Here is a 20,605-nt window from a genome sequence, read left to right as displayed (position 1 = left end):
GAACAAAAACAGCTCAAAGCAAAAAGCAAATCTGTGTATAATATGAGCGGAGCGGTGGAGAGCCTGCCGGTGTCACGTTTGTGTCCTGGTAGCACAAAGATATCGCTGGCTGCAGCGAGAGAAAGAGAGAGAGAAAAAAAATCAGTGTGGAAATGAGGTCTGTGGTTTGGGCCTGCTGGTACAAGGTTTTAAAGACAAGTCGGGATCAAAGAGGCGTCTTTTTACTCTGAAGAAGTCAATCAAAAATCAACTACTTTACATAATCTAAATGATTTACTGATCTTATATTAAATAAGCCTATTGTCATAGTTGTGGCAAAAATGTTTGCACTAATGCAGCTGGTTAAATATTTGCAGAATAGTACTCATCTGTGCTAGTGTGTAACCTCCTCTTCACTGATAAAACATGAGCAACGGGCCTTTTAAAGCTTTGATTTAATTGCATTCAGTGTTTATCTCAAGGCGTTTAACTTCTAAAAGCCTCCTGTATTTTGATGAGCATCTATTTCTGTTAAAGTCTTGGATTTTGTGCCAAAGCCAAACGCTGAGCATCGGCGTGGACAATTTTTTAAAGAATATATCTGTAGTCAATCCAGGAGGTGGACACTATCTATCTATCTATCTATCTATCTATCTATCTATCTATCTATCTATCTATCTATCTATCTATCTATCTATCTATCTATCTATCTATCTATCTATCTATCTATCTATCTATCTATCTATCTATCTATCTATCTATCTATCTATCTATCTATCTATCTATCTATCCATCCATCCATCCATCCATCCATCCATCCATCCATTCATCCATCCATCCATCCAAATGTAAAACAACAAAAGGGAAAACTGCCTGAAAAATTAAAGTCCCCCTATGTGTTTCTAATCTATATTTTCATTACACAAATATTTGCTGTGTTGTACATTAACTGTGACATTTTCATTTAAAAACCCTTTTCTAGACAAAAACTTGTTCGTGAAAGGAATTGGTTTTGTAGGCAATTGTCCCCTAGACTTGTGGGAAATTACTTTTTTTTCTCTCTAACACAATGACCTACAGTTCAATCATCCATCACTTTTCCTTTTTTTTTGTTTTTTCCCCCTCACAACTCTCAGCCATTTATTTTCACCACTCCTCTGTCGTTTCATCCGCACTCTTTCTCCTCCCCTCTTGTCCATTGTTAAAATCCTCCCATATGCTCTGCTCCACCAGAGCAGGTGGCAAACCACAGGTGCACCCCACACCTCGTCCTGCACTGGCACCCATCCCGTTCACCCAAACCCATGTTTCTGCTGGGCTCGCTAATTAGCTGTGGAAGTTCTCATCAACCTCTTAATGGCCTTGAAGCAGCACTCGTGTTCTTTATTTTTTTGTTAATAGTCCCTTTGTGAATGTAAGAGTGTAATTTTCTTATTGCTGCTCTTTCTTCTGTATCACCAGTTTTTAAGGATGGATTAAAAAATGGCAGAGCTGTAATTTCCTAATCACATTTTAGCACATTAGTGATTTACTGAAGAAAGGGAATTAAAATGGATACAACATGAAGAAAGGAACACTGACAGTCAGTGAAATTCAGTGATTTATTCCCCTGAAAACAAATTTTTATGCTAAATCTGCAGATTAATGACATTTAAGAACGCCTTTAGTTTAACTAACCTGGAACTTATTTCACACTTTTAGTTGCTATAGGTTTTAATTAGGAATTTTTGTCTTATATATGCAGATACAAAGAAAGCAATCAAGACCAGGAAGACAAGAATCTTTTATCATTCTGTCATGATGTAGATTAACTTAAAAAATGTTCCATAGGAACCGTCTGCTCGTGCTCCTCCAACACTGAGGGAGTTGTAGATGAGTGAGAGCTGCTGCACTTTAGGAGAGGAAACATGCTGAGGGGGTGGGAGATGTGACAGGACTGCTAAGCTTTATAAATGGATAAAAGAACCCCTATATGGACGAGTAGAGGATGTCCCGAGAATAAAAGCAGCAAAGAGGATAGAAGTGGATGAGAGAAAACTTCTCGTCAGCCATATTGGTCTGTTAATCACCTGCAGCATCTTGACTGTAGTGACTGCTCTCCAGATCTGTCTGTCTCTCTACCTTTCAGAGAGCTACAGAGTTTTTCAAAGGCACAAAACCCTGAGTCCTTTGTGTTTTTTAGAGGTAGCTTTAGCCACACTTCAGCCTATGCCTGCTGTCTCTTGAATAATTCCATTTGTTCCACTTTTAGGATTGTTTCTTTCTTTCTCTTGGTGGTACACAAATGTCTGCCCTTGGTTCACTTTCTTAGACTATTACAAAGTTGTGTTCACATCTCAAACCTGCCTGGGAGCAATATTTATATATATATATATATATATATATTTTTTTACTTATCCTATATGGCCTATCATAATGTTTTTTGGAACATATGCAAGGCCATAAATGATTACAATAGATATTTTATAGTATAATCATTATTAGTTCTGTTTTTATAATAATTAAACTTTTCAGAGTAACAATACAATAGCATAATAATGCAGAAAAGGAAGAAAACAAGAACAGAAACATCAACATTGTTCCTTAAATCAATAGGTAAAATACCAACAATAATAAAACAAATGTAGCAGAAAACATTTCAGTCACTCATTTGTTTGTCTTTATGTATTTTCTGCTCACATTCCACTTCAGCTGCAAGTCCTCGGAGGTCAGAGCTGTGGTTGAGCCAAACATCACGTTATCTGTGACGCATGTGGTTCATTGTTGCAGTGTGTGTGTGTATGTGTGTGTGTAAGAGCTTTTTGATCCCTGTCCACAGTGACACTGTGACAAAACGTCTTACAGTGACAGTAATGTTTTATTGTGACTTCATATAGGCTGAAATGTCAGTAACATTCTTTGAACAAATATTGAAGTAAACATAACAATGTGCTTTATGTTATTCTGAATATCTCACATGCAAACAGAAGTTGACATGTAACATTTTGGGGTAGTTAAAGATTTCTTTCAGCCAAACAGCTAGTGATTTTTGAAGCAACAGGAAGAAAGTCAGATTTGTGGAATAATTTGTGTTGTGTGTGAATTTATTTATTATAGGGTTTATTTATAAAAGAGTTTTACAGAAATCTTTTTTTTACAGAATCATATTTTTAGTCAAAACAAACCCATTGATTTTATAGTTTATCACATTGAAAGAACTAATATGTTTCACAACATTTGTATAGAAAAATTGAATGAACACAGTATCTTAGCTTTTAGCACTCTAAAATAAAAGAAAGAGATTTTTAAAAGACTGGTAAATTACTTATGAAGAAAGTTTAAAAAGATTAATACACAAATTTAATACACAAATAAAAAAAAAAATCTGTCTGATTATTTTGTTTACTTTACATAAATTGGTTGGTGGTGGATAAGCTGACGAGTAAGTGGACTTTAAGTATTAAATTGTCATTTGTTTTTCTGTGTTTCGAACAGAAAAATCCACCTACGATGCCTCTGGCTTCTCACCTTTACTGAGCAGCTCTGCAGTCACAGGTGCTCCCACCCATCCACTGACTGAGCTGTCGGTGCCAGAGGAGGTGCCTTTCCAAGTGGTCCGTTCAGATGTTGACCCTGAGTCTGAGGGAGAAGGTTTGTCTGGACAGCCGGCCTTTTCCTCCGTCTTAACCGTGATGGCAGGAACTGTCAAACATCCAGCGAGCCTTGATCAAAGTAGAGCCTTGCCAACTGTCAGCAGGGACGAGACTCACACCACCCAATGGCCTTCACGTAGCTCCAGCCGAAGCTCCGATGAGTCCTCCTCCTCCTCGTCGTTGTTTGTGGGGGACAACTTCCGAGCGAGTTCAGGTCTGATTTTCAGCATGTCTCAGAAACCCACCGCATCCCCGCAGGCCTTTAGGTCCAGTTTCTCCACGCCATCATATACATTTTTTTATAAAGATGAAAAGAAAACTCTCTCATCATTTCCATTTTTATCATTGACATCAATGTCCTCATCAGCTTCATCCATGTCCTCTGTGCCTTCATCCCTGTTGTCTTTATTTTTTCTGTCATCTTCTACTGAGCGGATAAACAAAGCTGTTTCATCTCTGGGTCAGGGAACTGTGTCCAGCACTGCCTCTCAGACTGAGACAGCAGCATTATCATCTGCTGGGCCTCAGGGTTGGACAGATAGTCTGACAACTGCAAAACCTACCTCTCTTACAGCCCCTGACCTACATGCTGTTACACAGGGAATGCAAAACGCCACAAGCAAGCCAGCAAACTTTCTAAGTGAAGCTAATACGAAAAGGAGCAATAAAATGACAAAACACTCTTTGTACTCAGCAGTAGAAAAAATCCCCGAAAAGTTCATAAATGGTACAAACAGAAATATATTCTCTGGAGGGAAACCCAGCACAAATATTTTATATTCTACTCCAAACGATAGTGTGAATCTTGCTGAAAATTTATATGTACCCACTCAAATTCAGAACAAGAGCTTGAACTCTGTATCTGGCAATAATCTTGAAAGCAGCTATTCATTTTTGTCTAATCAAGAAAGTCAAGCTGTTCAGAGGCAGCAGGGAGCTTCACAGAATCCCACATCAGCACTGCTGTCTGCCCGTGCTAAAGGCTATTCACTTTCCAGTCATGTCACACAGCAGATGTTACAACGAACAGCGTATATTCAAAAGGAAGACAAGACTGCAGCAGATAGTAACAATTTAGCTCACAAAAGCAATGCAGTAAATCCATCTGTAACACCACCAATGGCCTTCACACCCAGCAGATTGCTTTTTACAGTTTCTTCATCAGATCAAATGTTTCTCTCTCAAACTGCATTCACCAAACCAACACGTATTCACTCTGGCGTCGAGTCCTCAGAGTATGCATCTAATCCTGGTGATTTACTGATGGCAGTGGGTCACAGCAGTCCCAGACTTCCTGCCATCAATATAAATCACAACCAGAGAGAGATAGCAGGAGCAGAGTTTAGATCTGCTTCCACAGAGGCTCACTTGGATAACTCGCTTCCATTCACACAGCCAAGACCTGAGTCTGGTTCCATCCCCCGTTTGACCACCAGAAAGGAAGTACCTTTGTCCACATCAGAGTCAGATATGCTAAAAGATGTTCAGGAATTCACAACACAATTGGAGCCTGTAAAGAATGCCACTCACAGTGGTTGGGAGGCTTTACAAATTATATTTACCTCAAAGAGTAGGACAAAGTCTCCTTCAGATCCAACAGAGTTTTCAAAATCTATGACATACAAAACTGAGCATCAAAGCAGCTTACACCTCACTCAGCCTTCATATTTATCTTTCAACAACTCAAACCGTGATCCTAAAGACGATTCAGCCAAGATATTTGTCAGTAAGGAGGTCAACACTGGAACACAAATGTCCTCCTTGGAAAGACCTTTTCAAACACAAACCGTTTTTAGTTTCCTCGACAGTTTTTCTACACCTTCTTTAACTTCAAAAAAATCTGTTGAGTTTGCAGCATCCGCAGCTGAAAGCTCGACTCCCGTAAAATCACAAGGAATTGCTGAGTTCCAAACAAAATCAAGAAACTATGTAACATCAAACATGTTGCATAGCAATGAGCCTTCAGAGCATTTCCACAGAAACACTGCGAGGAGTTATATTTCCTCTTTTTTCGGTGAAAACGAAAAGTCCTCTGCAATTTACAAGACAGGCATTCCTTCAGAGCTGCTCGCAACACACCTCCCAGCTTTTATGACTTCAGAAAATCTCTTTGTGCTTAATAATGTCTCTGAAGGTTCTGACATAAAATCATCTGTTAAATCCCCTCCTCTTAAGGCTTTTGATGATGCATTAGAACCTGTTGGAAGTCTTTCTCGCAAAAACTACACCACTTCTTCTCCTCTCTCGGAATCAGAAAACGTCCTGACACAGAGAACACATTTCTCTTCTTTGGGATTGATCACCAGAGTGAGTAGTGATAAATCAAATCCATTTTTAGGCAGGCAAACAGCCGTTTTCTCTCCTGATTCCTCTGCAGTAACTATCTCCTTCGGTGATGGACAGAACAGCGTGGAGACATCGAGTGCTATTTTCAGCAGCTTTGGCACAAAACTAATGACTCTGTATACAAAGCGGAAAGCCACCAAGCCTATGCCTCTTCAAAGCAGTGCTTTTAAATCAGAAAATGCATCTAGTGGCTTTGACAGGGCAAAATCTAATTTACCAGCAGATGGCTCATCGTATGAACATCAAAAGCTGGAAGACAGAGAAGAGCATAATGTGGATCTATTGAATTCAAATGATTCAACATCTGTCACCAGTGATCCATTTCTAACTTATCCAACTGTTGGAGAGGATCCATATATTACCTATGTCAAAGGAACCTCAAACTATAAGGAGGGAAGTACAGATTTGCCTCCTTCTTATCTCAGATCTGCTTCGGTCACCAGTGCTCTACCAGAAGTCACTGCTAACACTGCTGCTACATCAGCCTGGGGTTTAGATGTTTCTTTGCCCCTTTCTTATAGAACTGCTGATCCTGAAACGTCATCTCAAGCTAATTCTTTTGCATTGGTGTATAAGGGTGAACACAGGGTGCCTCAGTCTCCTAAATCTGTGTTTGACTCTGCTGTTACACCTCCAGATGTTACCACAATTCAGAAGAGATCCGTCTCACAAACTGATGTGTCATCATCCTCTTTGTTTCAATCTTCATCGCCATCAGGGACCTTTTCATCATTTTCATCTTCATTCCCTCAGTTGCCTTCCTTATTCATGAAACCCATCACTTCATTGCTCTATTCAGATGATACATTACCAAAAAGACCAACTGTTTACCCAGCGTCATCATCTGTTTCTGTAGAATCCACCTTTTCTTTGTCATCACCAACTTTGACCTCATCATTAGGTTCCGATCACTCACAGGAAGTGACTGAGGCGTTTGTTCTTACAGAGCCAGAGATGGATGAGTTAACCACAGGAACATCAAAATCAGTGGTGTTCACTTTCCCCAAAGACAAAGAGGCCAGTCTAAAGCCCTCTCAGTCAGACAGGGTTATCCTTTCTGCTGATCCCATCGAGGGGACATCTCAGGTATCACTGCTGACCCCCCAACAGGTCACCACAACAGCCTCTGTGAAGCTTACCACCACAACTTTAGCTTCCACTACAAACCCCCCCACCACTAGCACACCTTCTGTAAAAGTAACAACAAATTCAACCTCCACAATTACACCACAACCCACACTTGTTACCAGAAAAGCCGCAACCACCACCATCTTCAGGACTTATACCAGCAGGAGAACGTTCACGTCACCCATCCAAAGAGCAAGCCCTCCGAGGGGGGTCACCACCGTCTTCGTCTCGCCTTTCACCACAACCACGGAACCTCCGCCGCCACAGTGCAACATCACAGAGAGACTGTGGGTGAAAACAGGTCAGCAAAGCTTTTTTGCAGAAATTATTAAAAGACAAAAAATGTTTATTTTTTTCTTCCGGTTTTTGTTTGACACTTTTTGTCTTTTGTAGTTGTTTCAATCTATGTGAGGAGGAACAGGTTGGACAGCATTCAGAGACAGAACCTACGAAGGGGGCTAAGTCAAGGGCTCAGAAAAGCTCTGAATGATACGACTGCACAAGCACAGGTAATGTTTAACAAAGTGTGCATGCTCTCATATATGTGTGTGTGTGTGTTTGCATGAGTTAGCAGCATAACAAGGACCTGCTTTTAAAAAAACATTAATCCACAACACTCCAAGTGGTCAAAAACCACAGAAGCTGCGAAGTGTTAGAATAACAAACACATAAAATATTATGAGTGTGAGAATGAACTGCCTCGTGAAAGAATGGGACCCATTTATCTTCAGTAGTGGATGCACACACATGAACAAATGAGGCCACCACAGACCCATAGTTGTTTTTATTTTTTGTGTCTGCTTGGAGGAAAGTATTTTATTTATACCTTTTACATTGTCTACAGAAGAAATACTTTGTGCATGTGTACTATGAATCAAATCTGCGGGCAAATCCAAGGGGTCACAAGAAATTATGAGAAGAACTATCTTATTAGGGTCAGTAAATCCTGTCTAGCATAAAGATATATATTGTTTATCTTGCATAGCTCATCCAAATTCAGTTTTTTTAGCATGAGGTGTCTTCAGTTTATCCCTTTCATTTTTCATGAGATTTAACAAACCTTTCAGCCAAACAAAGCAAAAATGTTACCACTGCAGCCAACACACATAAAGCATTGTGTGCCTCATAACATAGGACCCTCTGCCCCGACATCCAATACAGAGTAAATAAACTTGGTGTCTTTTGTTTAAAGACCTTTATCAATTTGACACATTAAACAAACAGGAGCTGAAAGATCCTGGGATGCTACACAGCCTCGGGCAAATACATCATAAATAACTGAACACCATCTTTTTTATGCATTGATCAAATATCTTCCTTGTTTACCATACATCCATCTGTACGGTCTCCTGGAAGATTTTAGTATTGCTGTATCTTTGCATTCAAATTAAGTAATTAGTTTCTGTTTGAATTACTGTAACAAAAGAATTGCAATCTTCAGTAGAAGTAGTTTATATTTGACTGTGTTTATGGACCTCCCTGCATATGTGGATTTACTGATGTGGGGGTATCAGCAGCACACACAGAGAATAATCAACAATAAACTTGACACTGATCATGTTGGATTTGAAAAGGAGAAGCTGGGATAAAAATTGACTGCAAAGCGGCGTGTAAAAAGAATCAGGATAGGTAGCAAAGCTTTGCATGAGATTTACCAGTTGACTATGTAGAAAGAAAACAGTTTATCGACCATCTAATGTGGACTGGCATTGGGATGAGCTGATGTATCAATATATGAGATGAGCCTAACACTGCAGTCTGACTGAAGTAGCACTACTTCAAATTTTAATCTCTTTGTTTTTGAACCTGTCAAGAACTGGCACACGTTGGTTTTTGGTTTATTGTATTTTGGGAATAGATGTGCATTGTGTTCATTAAACATCTTTTTTATCACTGGTGAAAGCCAATACTATTATACTAAGCACCCTGATGTAGGCTGTGTGAGAAGAGATGGGGACCAATATAGAAATTAGGTTGACTTTGTCCCAGAAGGCAGACCGTGGTGTCACAGATTTGAGTAACTGTACCAATGTTCAAACAAGATGAAGATAAGGACCGTAGCTTATCTTTAGATGGATTACAAGAGACTTTTTTGCAGTCTTTTTGAAACTATCAATACTGCAACAGTAGAATAGACACACCAGATCTGGTTGAACAAAAAACCCATCTGAAGGAAACCACTAATGTGTCTCCACCAAACACATCCAGTGCATGCACATCGTTCTTTGTGTTTTTGGATTAGTCATTCGTGGAACCAATCATGTTTCCCACTGTGCCAGAAAGCCTCCTATCTGCTTTCTCTCTCGAGCAGTCCTCTAATACCTTCACCCAGTGTGAAGCTGTATTAACAGCACCTCTTAGCAGTACAAAGGTTGTTTTTTTAAGTACAGCCACAGAGAAGGTTATACACGTAAGTCTATGAAAATTCAAACTGTCATGTTTTGTGTGGACACAACATAGAAAATAGCATTTACAGTTCATTTTGGGTTGAACTCAGAACAAAACATTCAGTTTTAACTTTTCTGAGAATGAAGTGCCTTGTCAGGGTAATAGAAAACTGTGAGATCTTAGTGAAGTGAAGGAGCTTGGTCATACAGAGCTTTGTAAGTGAGGAGAATGACTTTAAAGCGTATTTTGGATTTTGTTTCTAACTGTGGTGAGTTTGTCCTAAAAACCTGTGCAGGTTTAAGGATCTATCCAATTCAGAAATATCTGCATGGCTTCTCTGAGTGGAAATTGAGACCAAAGCACTGCCCTCTAGTGTTATTCAGGAGGCGCTTAAATGCAGAGATAGCAACCACTGTCTTGACTGAAATTAGAAGCAGAAAGAAATACTGTCATATACTAAAGACATCTAATATGTCTTTACAATATGCTTGTAGTCTAACTTGGTTTCATCTGACTGCAAGGATAAATAAATGTTACATAATAGCAGGAGAAATTAACACTGTTACCTAAAATGTAATTTGTTCCAGCAGATACAGTTAAATGTGTCTATAATAAAGAGACAGTTCTCATATTTTGAAGTGGGGATTTTATGAAAGGTTCTTAACATTCAATATCTTACCTGTTTTTAGATAGTTCTTTGAATGCCCACAGTTTGGAGGAATAGAGTTTAATTAAAGCTAGACTGATGAGCTAACAGCTAGTCTGAGCTAGTCCAAAGTGGATTGCTGCCATTGTAAAACAAAATAAATCTAGAAAATTTCATAGCAAATTGAAAAACTTTTATGTAATCATCAGTCATAATCATCATTTTATGTTATTCAAGTATTATGATATTCCTACAGAAGGTCCTAAGGTGTCTCAGGTTACACCAGATATGCTACACCAAGCTGCTGTAGTTTTTCTGGTGCTCTTATCTTCTCCCAAAGTAGCTATTGGTGCATCACACAAGATAGAATTAAACCACCTTTTTATTCAGACTGAGGTGGTTCAAAGAGCTATCTACAACAGGTAAGATATTAATTACTCTTAACCTTTCCACACAATCCCACTTTTAAAGAGCTATTCGAACTATCGTTTTAACAGACTGGAATTTGCTGGAATGGGAAGCCCCTTAAATCTTTGGCAGGTTCCAGTCGATCTGTGTGCAGATTAGTAAAATGACTGTCTTGTATTTCTCACTGGAATCAAATAGTGAGGAGTGTGCATGAATCCTGCGCATGTGTATCTCATGTTCACCCTCAATCTTTTTCTGTGTTCTCAAAAGGCTCAGCGCACTTTTTTCACCCATTCCAACACTGCATGGCTTAATTTTAGTAGTGCGGCTTTTATATTGAATGGGAATCAAGCTGTTGGCTGAGGAAATTGCCTCTGTGTTTAATTATAGGTTAAAATGGTTGGGAGGGGAGACATGTGCCGAGCTGATGCTGAAAAGATGATGAGAAACGAACTGAATGAAAAGGACCACATGAGATTTTCCTGTCTTGTTCTGTAGTGAGGGGTCAACTGTGATCTGAAACTTTTCGAAATGTCAGATGTAAGATCTGATTGGTTAGTATGCCCTAGCCTGTCAGTCTTCGAGACAGAGTTAATAAGTGTGTTTGAAATGCAATCTCTTAATAATACCTCCACATGGTTCGAGCCTGAGGATGAAGCGATGATAAAGAGCTCTATTCACGGAGCTCGTAACAAGGCTGAATTGTGTGAAGGTAGAAGAGTAACTTTCAGCTCCAGAGACAAGAGACTCTCAGTGTTTTTGCCTCCTTCTCAGCTCAGACATTCAGATAACTGATCTGAATGATTTCACCTGTCCTACGAAAACACCTAAATCTGTCAGCATTCCCTTTCCAGTTTCAATAGAAGAAAGGTTCAGAGGAAAGTCAAACTCTTCCTGACAAACACATGAACAATCTCCTGTGTCATGATACATGATACACATTTAGCGTTTGTTTTTCTGGGAGAATGTGAAGAAAATGATACATCTCTCCTAAATGTTTATAGAATTTAACCCTCTTCTTGCACATCAGCAGCTAGTCATTAATCTTTTCTGATGCTCCATTCACACAACTACTGCTTCTACTTGGCTTTTATTTATTATAAATTATGGTTTAGTATGAAGTCAAACTTGCTTCAAGTTAGATTTTAAGTTTCTACAGTAATAAAAGTCCAGGTCTGTCTAATACTACTGACTACACAGATGTTCTAGTGGGCTGTGACAGTTCAACCTGGTCTAAAATAAATCCTGCTGACATCTACATTTGGCCTATGAGTGTAATGGGAATGTGTTTAATTAGCATTTAGTCCTGTATGAGATGGCTCCATAGTTGGTGTGCATTGATGGGAACACAACACTCGGTCGTACAATTTAATTTTAAACAAGGATATTGTACTTGGGGCTGGCTGGAGGAGTTGGAACATTGCACATTTTGATTTATTTTTTTAACTAACACACATATTTAATAACCATAACATCTCACAGTGAAGATGACAGCAACATATTGCACACTAAAAAAGACAAGACTGATAAGAGTTTACCTACCTGCAGAACAGCTTGCAGCTAACTCTCAGAACTGCTGCATGGGCTGATTTCTGCAGTCTAGTCACAAAAAAACCAACAACATAAAAAGAAATAAAATTAGAAGGATGTATGTTCCACAAATACAGGGTCCGACGCAGCCTGCAGGACACAGCACAATGTCATCACTTCCTGCAGTTGTAGTTTATAGGCTATGGGAAATAGTATACTGTGTGATGAAACACATTGCCACCGGTACAAGGAAAACATTTAATTAGCCTGTTTGAGTGGGGGACTCTATGTTTTCTTTAAAAAAATCTAATATGGCAAGCTACCTTTAATGTAAAAGGTTATAAGATAACATAAAAAATAGAAAAAAGCTTCTCAGTAAACAAAGAAATATAGTTTCACATGGAACTAACTCTAAAAAACCATCTAGTTTGGAATTTAGTGAAATTTGTGTGACTTTTGTTTTGTGCCATAAGGTTGAAAACAATCTTAAAGTTAAAACTGACTTGATGCTTCAAGTCAAAATCAAAGATTTTAGTCATATATTTTAACAGTTTGAATTTTTACATTTCTATCCTGGTATAAATGCAGATCATTGACTTGCAATTATTGTGTAACATTATCAGTTATCCACTTGGATTAAGGTCTTTTTCTGTTTGGAGATTGGATATTCATTTGTTGCTTTTCTCTGGGTACCCCGATCTCCTCTCACAGTTACCACTGATGGACACTAACTTAACGGCTACATTGAACTTACTGTATATAACTCAGGATTAACAGTAAAATGCACACTCCATAGGCTTATATTGCCAACATAGAAAGCACAGTGACTATACTTTGCAACACCCAGTAATTTTAAGCAGAAATATAATTTATATATACATAAAAATGTGTTTTTAATATTGTAAAAGTTAATGTTAAGAATTATTTGTTTGTGCAGTTGCTGTGTAATTGAGGCTATATGATCACTGTCACTTAATGACACAGCCCCACTGGACCTTATATATTGGTACATTTGGTGGGTTTGAGTTTTTTGGCATGGCTGTTAGACGCAGTCACAACACACCACTGCTCAGACGACCGTGACCCATCTGTATGTAAAGCATAGTCTGAGGTGAAACAAAATGGATGTCTTCAACCAGAAAGGGCTGCAGAGATCTCACTGTTTTTGTTTCCCTCTGTCAGGTGGAGACTGTTTTTGGTTCTCCCAACATGACAGTGGCGTATCACGTGACAGGAGGGGACACGGTTTATCCTCCATCTGTAGTGGTGGAGGGCTTGACATCATACGGCCGTGATAAGCTGATTGCGGACCTGCGACAGTATCTCCCCCTGGTAACTGCCTTGCCTCTCCCCGTTGCATTGTGGAGAGCCAACCCTGCCACTGGCTTCCAGCTGAAAACAGGTCAGCCGGTTCTCATTCAGGATGAAAATAAATAAGTGACAGATCAGCTTGAGATTGGCTGCTATTTGTTCCTGCTGTGACTGAACACTGGAACAAAGGTGATGGAAAAAGGAAAATACATTTTTGCAACACCACATTAGAGAAGGAAATTACATTTTCAGAGTCACAATACATAAGGTCCATGTCTACATTAGGCATATAGAATCTAAAATCATGTTGTCTAGGGTTGCTACTTATATACAGCACAGTATATTTGAACCTCACCATGAAAGTTGCCAAAGAAGTCCTAAAAGCCTACATATTGTGCAGTTATTTAACTATTTCTGTTGCAGTGCTGCAGTTTGTGGGAACGGGTGATGATCCTCGATCTTGCCGCTTCTCTCAAATGATGGAACAGAGGCTGGAGAGGGTGTTTTCTGAGGCTCAAGCCAAAGTTCTTAAAGTTAAAAGCCAGCTCTCAATTCAGGTACTGTGATGAAACAAATCTGCTGTACTTCACTCTGCATTAGTGTTCCTTTTATGTTTGCGACTGGAGGACATGGAGTTTCTGCACTTAAAAAAAAATAAAGATTTACTTTGATGTTACCTTTTTTGACTCTCCTATGTTTACAGAAGTTTTATCAACAACATAGTCTATATTTGAACACACATAAACATTTCTCTTTGTTTTCAGACGTCAATGTCATCATGTAACTTGAGATTTGGCAGCCACAAACAGATGCAAATTGTGTGTAATTTGTGCAAAAAAAAATTGTCCCTTGGTGTACTGGAGTATGTCTTTTTTAACAGCTGCTTTTGAGAAAAAAAAGTTAATTATGCTAAAAAAGCAATGTTTGAATTAATTTTAATGATCTGCCATATTAAATTTCATCAAAGAAAAAAAAATGCCACAGCTTTTGCACACTTTCATACCTGGGTTTCTGGAAGATTTTCATATAGTTAGAGAAGATTTTTTCACTCTGCTTTATGTCATTTACGTATAATTTGCACATTACAATACAACACAGTCCTAGTCATTTCGGTTATTTTGCACTTTTATCTTCACCCTTTACTCTTTCTGGCCTGAACCTTTTCTGTTTTTGTTTCTATAGATGCTAAGTGTCTCTCAGGCAGCAGGCTCCCCTGCTGTGTCACTGGTCTACACTGTAAAGAATAGGACTGCCTATCTTAACGGAACAGTCGCCTCAAACCTTCTTGGTCAGCTTTCTGCTGAGCTGGTGGGCTACTTCCTCTTCTATCCGCCACTTATTATTGCTGAACGTAAGTTACAGTTGTGACAGGAAGTACATCTTTTAGTCAGTAAAACTTGCTTGCATTTTTCACTTGGGAAAGTTTTGCTCTATAAAAAGCTGCTTCAAATTTAAAGAAATCAAAATGTTGATTTAAGGCAGTAAAGGTCGTTTTGAATGAAGTTAATAAAGTTGATAAGCTTGAATGATGACTGAGTTTGAAGAAACTAAATGTTTGCAAGTGCTTTGCCACTACTTTCAGTAACCACTGTGTTTTAACACTTTAATAGCAATATAGAATTGCTAATAAACAGATACTAGTAAGCCCACAACTGCCCTCTCAGTCTCCCATGAAGCCACATTCAGCCTCAGTCTACTTTAAAGATGTGCATAGACTGAGTCAAATGAAGGGTGACAGAGAATCAGTAGGAGTCTAAACAGCAGTCCCAGTGGAGTTCCAGTCTGTTTTACTGGAGAGAATTATGACTGACACATGGCTCAGATGCATATAAAACGAGACATTGTTTTTTGGGTATTCTATTAAGCCCCAGATGAGAAACTATTTGTTTTGTATTACACTATTCATGATAATTCCTCTGTAAACGTTGTTGAACAGATCTCCTGAAGCTGACATGGTTAATGGTTATTTTATACACACTCCGCTTTACCAAGAAACTGACATTCCCATGGTGTAACAGAAAACATCTTCTACTTTCCTGATTTAGGCTAATCTGGTACTTTATGTGTAAACAAAATACATGGATCCGTCACAATGTATTACTCTGAAGTAATACAAATCAACAAAACACACTCTATCAGGTAGCATCAGCCAAGCTGTCACGTTTTATCACATATTTTACTTAAAGTCTATGCAGACCATAGCTAACAGACAATAGACCTTACAAAAGGACTGCATTTTTTACAGCTCTCCTCTTTTTCTCTAAACATTTTGTTTTAATCAATTTAAGTGTTAAAAGTGCAAACAAACAACAAGGTATTTTATCTGCTTTAGAAAGCTAAATAAAGTGTATATTTGTTAGCCTGTGACTGCTGCCAATATGGAGATTTAATCTAAACTGTCCATTAATGCATCCAGAATATGTGCTCACGGTGTGCAGCTTTTATAGACTCTGACAGCTTATGTGCACACGCGCAGCAGCAGTGTCTGTCATAAAGTAATTCTGTTTACTCAAAGTTTTGGCTCAATGAGCTCAAACAGGTCTGGAGAAAGTATAGAGTTCTAAAAAGCCCTCTGGTCACTACATTCAGCTGTGTTTGAAGGGCAACATGTGGAAACAGCGCCTTTTGACTTTCTGTTCAAGCAGAAATACAACTACAAGAGTTACAACAGTGTCTGACCAACAAAAAAGCTTAAATTTCTCTGGTCGTAAAAAAAGTTGATGCTTGAAAATTTTCAGCAGCTTGAGCCTTAGGCTATAACTTTCCTTTGACTGAACACAGTCTTGAGAGGATTTCTATTGGCCTCTGATGGCAGCTGTTGTTGAAAGCATTTCATTCCATCTGTCTTAGAAATGCCATGAGGTATTTTCTTCAAAATTACCACTAATGTTCACTTGTTCTAGGAAATTAGTTGATTTCTAAATATGTTTAACTGACAAAGTCTTACCCTGGCAAAAATGGAACTTTACATAATATTTAAAATTGTCTAAGGCACAATTCTTTCATTCATTCTACTATTACTAAGGATCTGCTGGTCTTACAATGCTATATAACATTTAATTACAACATAATATAGCATATGACATTGACTAGAATAAAAATGAAAGGTACAAACTTTCAACAATCTATCTGCCTGCATTTCTCTTGCTGAATATTCATTAAATATAAATACAGAGGACTTGGTAGGACTAAGCTCTTTTAATTTTTTCTCCTGCTTTATGAGCTTTTCTGTGCAACCTGCAGTGAACTGTGGGATGCAGAAACAGCACAAGTCACAGAATTAAACACACTTACCTTTTGTTTTCCAAATTGTGAAAAAAAAAGAAATGTACTCTTCTCAGCCAAGTTTTATGAATCTTTGTGTTTATAGGGTTGCATCCCTCAAATCCAGCCTGCGAAGGATTTAGCTTGTCATCTAGGTAACAAAAAGCAGTTTTGATGTATATACAGTTTAAATGAAGATAAACAAAATCTGTGTTTGTGGGCCTTAAATTAAATCTCACTTTGTGCTGTGATTGAATTAGGCCAGAAAATCTGGTTAGAGGCAATTTATTTTTTGCTGAGCAGAGGTGGAAAAGAAACGAATACCACAAAAAGGAGGCGCAGAAACTGACAAAGAGGCAAACCCGGTGAGACAGGACTGTAAAAAGTAAGAAAGAGATAGTGGGAAACAGTGTTTTTTTTCTGTTCGTACTGTAGCCTTACCGTTAGTAATATCACACCTTTCACAGGAGGTGCGAGCATATGCTGGCAGCGACTGCTTCCTCACTTCAAAGCCAGTTATTGCAGTAAATAATTAACAGTAGGGGATTTTTCTACCACCCGTGTGGGCTCTGGTCTATCAGAGAAGACCAAATCTCACACCACTCCATTGTGGCTGTTTGCAGCCCTGTGTTTCCTGTGTAGGCTGAACTAACTGCAGTTTCAGCTCTTCCATTCCTCCGCCTCTCTCCACATATTTCTCTCAGGTGGAGTATAAGTGAAGCTGAGGGGGAAATTTATACACTGCTCTCACAAATGGGGTAAAATGTGAATGATTGTTTTAATAATTGCGTTCAGACGGAGATGTGAAATGACTTACAAATGCTCTTCAGTTTGTAACCCCCCACAGGTTCTCGTTGTAAACCAGCAGATCTTCACGTGAAAACCTCCCCTCTGGTTTTTCTTTCATGTGTTTCGAGCGACCAGACTGCGTAAAACTGATTTTGCTGACAGCCCTGCAGCTCTATCTATCACCAGTGCAAAAACTGCCTCGCTGCTCCTCTCACCCCTTCTCACCCCCCTCCTCCCGCCGCCCGTCTCCCTCGTCATGCCTGAGTGTACAGTTCTGCGAGTCGGCTTTCACAGGCCACTGATATAGCATTACCCCAAACACCACTGCACCAGCCTCCAGCACAACAGCTTAATCAGGCAGGAAATAGATGTAAGAGAACGCAGAGACAACCAGAGCTCAGACAGCTTAAAGCTCCTCGTCTCTTCTGTGTTTGTCTGACATCCGGTGATAATGAGCCTTTGAACTGAGAACTCATCTGCAAGAAAAAAAAAAATGCCAGGGTGTAAACCTTTGCCCAACCTTTGTGTCTTTCGGCCCAGATTTATAAGAAACTGTTTCTCAAACACAACACATATGACAATGAAGAACACAAATAAAAAACAGATTAATCTGAATTTGAAAAGGTATGTATGTTTTAAAAGCTAATTTATGTATTTTTTTTTGTCTTGCAGCGATTGAATATCACAATCTGAACACATCTATTGCAACAAGAGACTTCTGGGTTGTCACAGGTAAGGATGTCATTGCTTTTTTATGACAACATTAAAAAACTTCTTGTTTAAAGAATACATTCACCCTGCAGGAATGAGTTTTTGTTTAATTCCCCCCTTTTGTTGGAACAAATTGCTGATAGGTGCAGATCTGACAAGTTGTCAAATACAAACTTTTCTTTCTTTATTTTCACAGAGCAAAGCACACATCAGCAAGGATGTATTGGACAGAAATTCTCCTTTATACTGTAATTCTTGCACTGTCTGTGTAAATTTAAAGATTTCTGCTCATGCACGAGCCTAAATGTCTCTTTTCACATGAGCAGTTAGGGGAATGGGAGTCATTTCATCTTTATGAATGACCACATATGCTGAACTTTAACAATAAATTTTGATGCTTGAGGACGTCCTTACAGGTATTTGGTACTATGGATGGGTCTTTCAGATCCGACTATGTGGCTCTTAACCCTGCACTTGCTGCAATAAGTGTCCGAGTCAATACAAGGTCAGCACCTACGTAATGAGATTTACTCAGACAGAACAAAATGTACCACCAGCAGTACTGCTTTTTCAGCTGTTGATGAAGTGAAGCATCTGTATAGAATAATTTTCTTTTTTTTGTCCTTTTGTGTGGCAGTAGAGGAAAGATGGACTAAATCTGTTTATGTTTTTTTTATTTCTGTCTTGTTTGTTTCCATTCTTCTGTTGGATCATCTGAAATTCATTACATTTGACAAACACATTCACTTGTATTCAAAGATCAGAACAGATTCTGGTCAAACATATCTGATCTCATAAAACTGATTTTTGTCTATAACCCAGAAATTACACATATAGAACACTTGTTTGAATATCTTGAACACTTACTAATTGGTGGGTTTTTATTTTCATGACTCCTTAGTCAGGAGTAGCCAAATAATTAAACAATGCTACAAGTTTTGTGTTTTCCAAGGCAAGCACTGCCAAGTGTGACAAAAACAGCAGCATAATTTGACATAGTCTTAGTGAAACCTGGGTGGGACATTGGCAGTGGATTATTTTGTTTCTGTGGTTGCAGTTGGACTTCTCTGGAGAGTTTGGAGGTCAGATTAATGCCTCGGGCTTTTTGCTGCATTCCTCAAGCTATTCCTGAGGGGTTATTGCTCATTGGCAAAGCACACTGTCCTGCTGCTGTGGTGCTTCTGCAATTAGGAGAGGGAGTTTTTAGGTGGCGGGTGCATTATTCCCTTGCAAAAAGAAAAGAAAGGAAAAAAAAAAAACTGGCAGTAGTTTAAATGTTTTGGCTGAATAGATTTTACTTGACTTTTGAGAAGCATCCACGTTTTTGAGTTTGATGGTTCTTTGCAGCAACATTCATGTTCAAAGATATTTTAATTATTAAAGCCATAGATGTTTTAGGATCAGTTTAATTGGTCAAATATAAAAACTCTGAAGACCCTATGTTAATTTATAAATTCTTTTCTCTTTCGAACAACGTTTTGTAGTCAAGAACAATTTATTATATCGCCTTTGACAACCATCTGTGCGCTCTCTACCTTCGCCTACATTTGCAGTGATCCAGGATGTTGATAATGCCAGCCTGGAGGGACAGTACCAAAGCTTTGCCAGTCTAATGGAGCAGCGCCTGGCAGAGTTGTTTGTGTTGGCAGGCCAGCAGGGCACTCGTTTCCGACGAGCCACAACTGTCGGCAGCTTCACTGTTCAGGTACCAAAACAACACTTAAAAACAACAACAAAAAAAAGTTTTGCCAGACTACCCTGGCATGATAATCAGAAGTCGGTTAAGTCAACATGTTTTGTGTGGCTGCTCTCTATCATTATGAATATTTCATTAGATGTACACTTTGATAAGCACTTCTGCAGCTCTTGGGTGATTAGTTGTGGTCAGCCCCCCATAATTAGGGAGCTTCTCAGTCTCATCATGTGCTAATTGCCCATCAAAACAAGCCAGAGGTTGAATCCTTTACTAAAGGATTCAACTCAACTGTTTATGTGCCATTCCCTCTGTGCACCAAAATGCTTGGTTTCATTATTTTGTTTCATTCCCTTTCTAATTAGTGTTCAATAACAGCTGTTTTTTTAGTTGTTATTTATAAAAGCGTGTGCCTTGTCATTTTTAATCAGATGGTGAGCATCCGCAGAGTGTCTGGGTTGAAGAATCCAGCAGAGATGACCTACTACGTCCAACACAATGGCATTCCCTTATCGGGTACTTCGGCCGCCAAGGTCTTGAACACAGTGGATTCTCAGACCATGGCGCTCACCTTGGGCTACTTTGTCCAGCTGCAAGCCGAACGTAAGCATAGCTGGCTTCTGACTTTCGACAACGAGGAAAATGAGAAACTCTCGCAGTAAAACATGCAAACCGAAATGCATGGCATGTTTTGAGTTTGAAATGGAGAACTGGTGTTGGAGTGAGGAGCACAGAACATTTCTCTTGCTTTATAATGTCCCTGAAATGCTCCCAGTGAGA

General features: G+C 38.9%; 1 protein-coding gene across 2 annotated transcripts in view; it reads left to right on the top strand.

Moving 5' to 3' along the window:
- The window catches only part of kiaa1549lb (KIAA1549-like b), a 57,367-nt gene that overhangs the window by 19,739 nt on the left and 17,023 nt on the right, over positions 1–20,605 (top strand). For both annotated transcript variants that reach the window (XM_017405087.3, XM_017405095.3), the window contains exons 2-10: positions 3,454–3,825; positions 6,904–7,386; positions 7,479–7,594; positions 13,240–13,459; positions 13,792–13,925; positions 14,551–14,719; positions 18,094–18,153; positions 19,686–19,837; positions 20,257–20,428. In XM_017405087.3, the coding sequence (XP_017260576.1) occupies positions 3,454–3,825; positions 6,904–7,386; positions 7,479–7,594; positions 13,240–13,459; positions 13,792–13,925; positions 14,551–14,719; positions 18,094–18,153; positions 19,686–19,837; positions 20,257–20,428 (1,878 nt within the window). The remainder of the gene's footprint in view (positions 1–3,453; positions 3,826–6,903; positions 7,387–7,478; positions 7,595–13,239; positions 13,460–13,791; positions 13,926–14,550; positions 14,720–18,093; positions 18,154–19,685; positions 19,838–20,256; positions 20,429–20,605) is intronic.

This window comes from Kryptolebias marmoratus, linkage group LG15 (assembly GCF_001649575.2).
Source record: "Kryptolebias marmoratus isolate JLee-2015 linkage group LG15, ASM164957v2, whole genome shotgun sequence".
Taxonomy (NCBI): domain Eukaryota; kingdom Metazoa; phylum Chordata; class Actinopteri; order Cyprinodontiformes; family Rivulidae; genus Kryptolebias; species Kryptolebias marmoratus.
This window is presented reverse-complemented; position numbering and strand designations above follow the sequence as displayed.